The sequence below is a fragment of the Triturus cristatus genome, chromosome 3_1 (assembly GCF_964204655.1).
Source record: "Triturus cristatus chromosome 3_1, aTriCri1.1, whole genome shotgun sequence".
In the NCBI taxonomy this organism is placed as follows: Eukaryota; Metazoa; Chordata; class Amphibia; order Caudata; family Salamandridae; genus Triturus; species Triturus cristatus.
In genome coordinates this window covers 296408427-296414506 of record NC_140583.1, presented here as the reverse complement: position 1 = coordinate 296414506, position 6080 = coordinate 296408427, and the positions used below count along the sequence as shown (strand labels likewise).

At 45.1% G+C, this 6080-nt stretch overlaps 1 protein-coding gene across 1 annotated transcript in view; it reads left to right on the top strand.

Moving 5' to 3' along the window:
• The first annotated feature begins 1184 nt into the window (after window positions 1-1184).
• BBS4 (Bardet-Biedl syndrome 4) overlaps window positions 1185-6080 on the top strand; it is a 532628-nt gene continuing 527732 nt past the window's right edge. The window contains exon 1 of the mRNA XM_085643924.1: window positions 1185-1270. Coding sequence (XP_085500050.1) covers window positions 1247-1270 — 24 coding nt within the window. The 5' untranslated portion in view covers window positions 1185-1246. The remainder of the gene's footprint in view (window positions 1271-6080) is intronic.

Sequence of the window (6080 nt, the reverse complement as noted above, 5' to 3'; positions counted from 1 at the left end):
GGGTCCACCGTTCACGAGAGAATCATCACGCCGCCTGAAAACAAAAGTGAAAAATACATTACAGGCCGCTGGTGGCCCGGGTGCTGTGCCTGTGGGGAGCATAGAACAAGAGACTGTTCTGCTCCCCACATCCCCTTTTAAAGGGGGGGGGGGCGCACGGGCCTGGCCGGTCTAAACCGGCCGGACCCCCACGCTGGATGCCCGTGTGAACCGGAAGCACTTCAAGTGCTTCCGGTTCACGCCACGCAGAACGCCGCTTATTAAACGCTTATGGGGGAGGTGGGAGTGCTCCCACCTCCTCCTTTCCCCCTGGGACAGGTCCGACCGCCATAATGGCGGCGCGTGCTGCTTAGCGCTCGGCCTTGCCCATTGTGGGCACTTGGTTGCTTCCGCTTAGGGACTTTTTTCGGTTCAACTGCCTCTATTTAAGTGTCTTTATAGAAAACAACCAGCAGGGGTCAGTAAAATACCAGAATCTATTTCTGCTTAGGGACTTTATTTTTTTAAAATTTTTCTGGCAACTGCCTCTATTTAACTTTCTTGATAGAAAACGACCAGCAGAGGTCAGTAAAATACCAGAATCACTTTAGCATTCTCTAGATTCCAGTCCTTAGAAATTGTATTCCATGAGCACCATGACAATAATATTTTTTTCAAATTTTATATTTTCAGTGATATGACCACCGAAGGCCCTGATTTTATATTAAAAACAGGGCTTTGGACTATGCCATTTCCCACTGAAAGGCAATATTTCCCTCCATGTGTTCCCATACCTGGTGTATCACGCAGTTTGGTGCTTATTTTCCCTGCATGTTAAAGAATAGTAGATGTTTCAGCACTCAGGCTAATGTGCCACATAGCTAAATACATATAAGGTCCCAAAGGCGAGACCGCTTGCATTCAAATGCTTGTTCTGTCTCTACAGTTTATAGCTGTACAGAAAGTAATCATTTGTATCTTAAATACGTAAAGAAAGGAATAGATTACAAATCATTTCTGATCTACAGACGGCGGCCACTGCTTAATACGATCTCATAACACTAGTCCTTTGTTATACATTTTTGGTTCAACCTGGAAAAACACGGCTTTATTCTCCTTTTGACCACGAGCTGTTTCCTATCAAAGATGGCCACTGCACTGGTGGTAACTGGTAACTCCTCTTTCGTTTACATCCTAAGCGTTTATACACCCGCTTCCGGTTCAGAGTTCCAGCTTGTCTCTTGGCAACGGCGCTGAAGCTGCAGAAATGGCGGAGGAGAAGCTGCAGGAGGTGAGGAGACAGGGGTTTGGGCCGGTAGACTTCAATAGTGTAAAGAAGGAAACGTCACGCATTAAAGGTAGATAATAAACCTACGCCAAAGATAAGCACAGATAAAACGACACTTTCACACGGTGGCAAAAACACTATTCGCTGCATAGGGAAATAAAACACGCAAAATGCGTGGTAGTGCTGGGAATGTAAAATAAGACACTGTGAGAACATTAGGGAGGAAGACGTAAGGAAAAATGCGATAGTAAAGGTGCCTGGCTTACCTGTGGGAAAACACCAACACTTTATAAGATAGCCTAGTGTGCTAATAAACTGCCGTAGGCAGAATGTGTCGGGGTGTAATACTGATTATGGGTAGTAGGGTGGCCAACTTTACATTTTCACTTCGTATCACAGTTTGCACGCGCTGAGGGGTTTTGCATGCGTGTAGACATCAGAATACTGGTTTGTGGAGTGTTAGTGGGGGAAGCTATGAGTTGAACCTTTTCTTCTAAATCTGGCCTTTTTAAAAGACATAACTGGTCTGGATATTGCATTTATAAAGCGTGGTACCATCAACTCATGGAGTACTGTATTCAGAGGTCCAAGTAGGGAAAAAAAAGTAGGGGTACTGTGGGTGGAGAATCAGAGGGCGGGAATAACCCGTTGACTGGGTCAGTAGGCGGAGTAAGAGGTGTGACCAGAAAGAGCAAAACATCCCAGTTTTTAGGTCTCGCCTGAGCCAGCGCTTTAGCGCTGTTCTGGCGATAGCTTTAGAAAGCGGGATTTGGAAGTGCAAACTAGTGCTTTTCAGGCCGCCAACTACCGTGCATGTGCGCCGGGCGCGCGCACCATTTGTCAGCCTGCTGATTACTTTTGCGGCCGCTTTGATGTTCTCAGTGAGCCGCGCGGCCACTAAGAACATCAAAGCGGCCGCAAAAGTGCTTACCATATGTCAGCCTTCCCTATGTTGCTTTAGCACTCACCGCCCCACCCCCCTCCTTCCATGTTACCCGTCTGGCTCACTTTCTCTTTCACAGCCGCGCAGCGTTAATTGCACGGCCGCGCGGCCAATGCTTCTCATCCTGGCGACTCCGTGTTGCTGAGCAAATTCCATAGTACCGAAAGTAAACAGATTTAACCCACACCTCACCAGCCTCTACTCATGTAACCACTGCAGCCCTCGGTCTGCTTCTGAAATGGACCTTGGCACAAAGATCTCAATGGACTACGAATCTGAAAATGTACATTATGTCCATGTGTGTATTTCTGAAAATTGACTGTGTCTATACTCTGCATTAGAAAGTGCACGCAATGCTCAGTACGTTTTACTATAAGAACAAGTGCACTTCATGGCTGTATTTGTGCACTGTGAATGATATGAGCACACGTGAGTGTGTTGAGTTCTGCATGCGCGTATAACTAGGTCTGCACTTTACCTAAAAGTGAAGACTGCGCTATTACATTTGAGTGGTTCTAGTCAATGTAACCAGCTGTTGTATGTCGTTAATATCTACTGTGTGTATTTGTAACTATTATTCTACACAATACTTGACAATGGGAATAGTCTGTTTCCGAGCACTCGCAGAGAAGGCAGCTAGGGTGCAGGGAGATAAGTGATTGGCCTAGAATCACACAATGTGTCTATTGTCAGTTGGAGAAGCTGGGAAAGAATCGGGCTACTTTGGTTCTGGCGATGGCAACGTAGATAGCAGACCAGTTATTGGCTGAGTAGACTAAAAGCAGCAGCTGTTGCACGTCGGAGGCGCCCATGTCATTAGTACAACTGGCCTTTGACTGCTCGCCCTTTATTGACCCCAGGAAGCATGCATGCACGTTTTGTACAGTGCCACACACAGAGGAGGCAGTCTCTGCTTCCGGGGGGCCACCTACAAACCATTTATGTATCAAACTCATCTACAATGCCAGGGGCGGCTCCTCCATTAGGGGGGGAGTAGCGTCGCCCCACTGCTTTCTCGCAGTGTGAGAAGCAGAAACATAAAATGGTATTTTAAATACCATTTTATGTTTCAGCTTCTCGCACTGCGAGAAAGCAGAAGGGTATGCCTGGTTGGGGGCAGTTCGGGGAGGAGTGGCTTGCCCAATGCTGTGGGCCCTTACTGTTTGGTCGGCCCTCTGGGACCGACCAAACCACTCATGCACACTCTGACAAGCATTGGAATAGCCAATAGGTCTTGCCTTTGGGACCTTATACGTTTTTAGCCATGCAACAGTTGATGTTATTGCACAAAGGATATTGTGCTGCATAACTAAATACTTATAAGGTCCCAAAAGCGAGACCTATTGGCTATGCCAATTCTTGTTAGTATTTGTTTGGTATTTCACTGACCAGTTACAATTTATTAGATTATTTAATTCAACCAATAGATAAACATGTTTATTAAAGGTTGTATATGAGTTATTCACATTAAAATGTATTCACAAAGTCGAGTACGTTTCCAATCACAGAATGTCCCAAATACACTTAAAAGTGGAAGTACAAGCCATTTGTCTCCGAGCCATGCAGTTTCTGTCATCAGCACTTCTCCTCCCTTTTTCCACAAGAGCAGTTCAAACATGAATGACAAAATATCCCAGTTTGCAAATGTTTTCCACCTAATTATGGCTCTGCCATATTTGCCACATAATACACCATCTGCTGCAATCTGATGATTTTAACTAATAAATTGTTTGTAGCTCAAATGGATCAGAAGTTACTAAATTTTTTTACTTGTATTGCTGCATAGCAGAGGGCCCTTTGCAAAGGTTGACTGGTCACCTTTCTCACTGCTGCAGTTGACTGTTACACTGGTACTAATGAGGCAAAATTTTTGCAGAGACTTTTCGTATGTATAAAAATCTAAAAATAATAAAGTATCAGAAAATATAGCGCATTACGCTGCAGCCTTTTTGTTTGCTGCATAATTTAGTCAACACTGTGGCATAATTTTGTTCTCTCTTGCTGCATAATTCTACTGGCCCCAAAGCAGGCAACACATGTTAAAAGTGCTTGTGCATGGAGCAGAGAGGCTGTGAAGTTTACGAACTTCGTTTGGTGTGCGTACAAATCCTGCATTGCAAATCCCTGGTGAATTGCACTAGTACTACTGAAACCAGGCCAATTAAGGTACCAATGGGTGAGGAAGATTGACTTCAAGGGTCCTGTGACTTCAGTGACAGAGTCACTTTCACTCTGGGGTGTGTTGCTTCGTAAGCCTGTCCACAAGACTGGAGGTGATCTTCAGCATGGATTGTGATGGACAGGCCTTCAAGGTTAACCCACACTTGCCACTGGTAGGGTCCACCTGCTGGTGCTAAGACACCGTGGCTTCTACAGTCTAGCTGGGCCTCCTAAGGTCAAGCATGGGAATGTGCTCCCTCAGGAGAGTGGATTGATGGAGTGGTCATGAAGGCTGAACTTGGTTCCGCAGTTGAAAGTTGGCTGCTCTAGCCATAGTGCCACATCCTCTCCCCCACTAAACACCATACCGCCCTACTGAGAGAAACTGCCTTCAGCTATAACCCAATTGTACTGCGCTATAAACACCTGGATGCGACTCAATTCAAATTATGCACTAGACGGGTAATATGCTGCCTGATAAAAAGTAATAACATCTTGGAAAAAGCAATTACTCATAGGGAATGCAAGATTAAGTAAAGCATGTGAAATGTAAGCAGGAACAACGTGGCCTTAACAGGGCGCAACAAGGAGAAATGTATTATTTCTCCTTGTTTTCGCTGTTTTTATGTGTGCTGCATTGTGCAGCACACAGAAAAACAGCAAAACGCCATGCATGATTGTTTATGTACAGTAATGTGTCCCTTCTTGCACATAAACAGTCATTTAAAAAAATGATGAGTTGCAACTTCTATATGTGCTGCACAAAGCAGCACACATAGAAGTTACAAATCACCATTTAAGATTGTTTATGTGCAGGAAGGGACGCCTTCCTGCACATAAACAATCATTCCGCCACGACCCAGGCATCCTTGCACTATGGTGCAAGAGCGACTGCGTTGGCGCTAGGCAGCTGCAAATATCACCAGCGCAGGGGGAAATGCAGGGCTGTACCATATTGTGGTAAATTTGGTGCAGTCCTGCATTTCTGTAGTTGCGGAGCGTGGCGTTAATCCAAGAAGGCTAACGCTGCGCTCTCTCACTTTATAAATATTCCCAGTTGTTTAACCCCTTCGGTGCTCATGACGGAACGGTTCCGTCATGAGCCACGGTTGAGCTGTGCTCATGACGGAACCGTTCCGTCATGACCACGCCCGCGCAAGATTCCGTCAGCACAGCGGCGGAATCTGCGCAGCATGGAAGGGGTTAAAGAAAGATGACAAAACAAAAGTGGTGCTTCCTTCACTGGCAAACTCTGTAAAGGGGCCCTAATGTGTTTTGGTGCGAATAAAACCAATCTGGCCACTTTGCGACCATTCTGACTTGTTTTTTTTATTTGTCCTGTTTTAAACCTTTTTTTCTCTCCGCCCTGACGCTGCATTTTGGAATAGAAAAATGTCAGAAAAAAACATTGTGGCATGCTATGTCAGTATTTCTTCTCTGTTAGGTCTATTGTTATGTAAATTGGTATTAGTAAGGCTATTGGTTCCATTCATGGTCTAGTTCGGCACTCTGTTGAGCCTGTTTGAACGCTACCGGTCTTCGTGCTCCTGGGCCCTTAGTACCCGCAGTTTATCTTCAGCCTACAAATAAAGAACTACTAAATTCTTTGAGAAGCGTCTTCAATACATTACATACATTTGCAGCAAAAGGGCTTCTTTCTTTTTTGGATCCATTTCACAGGGGAACAAATAAAGGACAAGCATTTGCAAT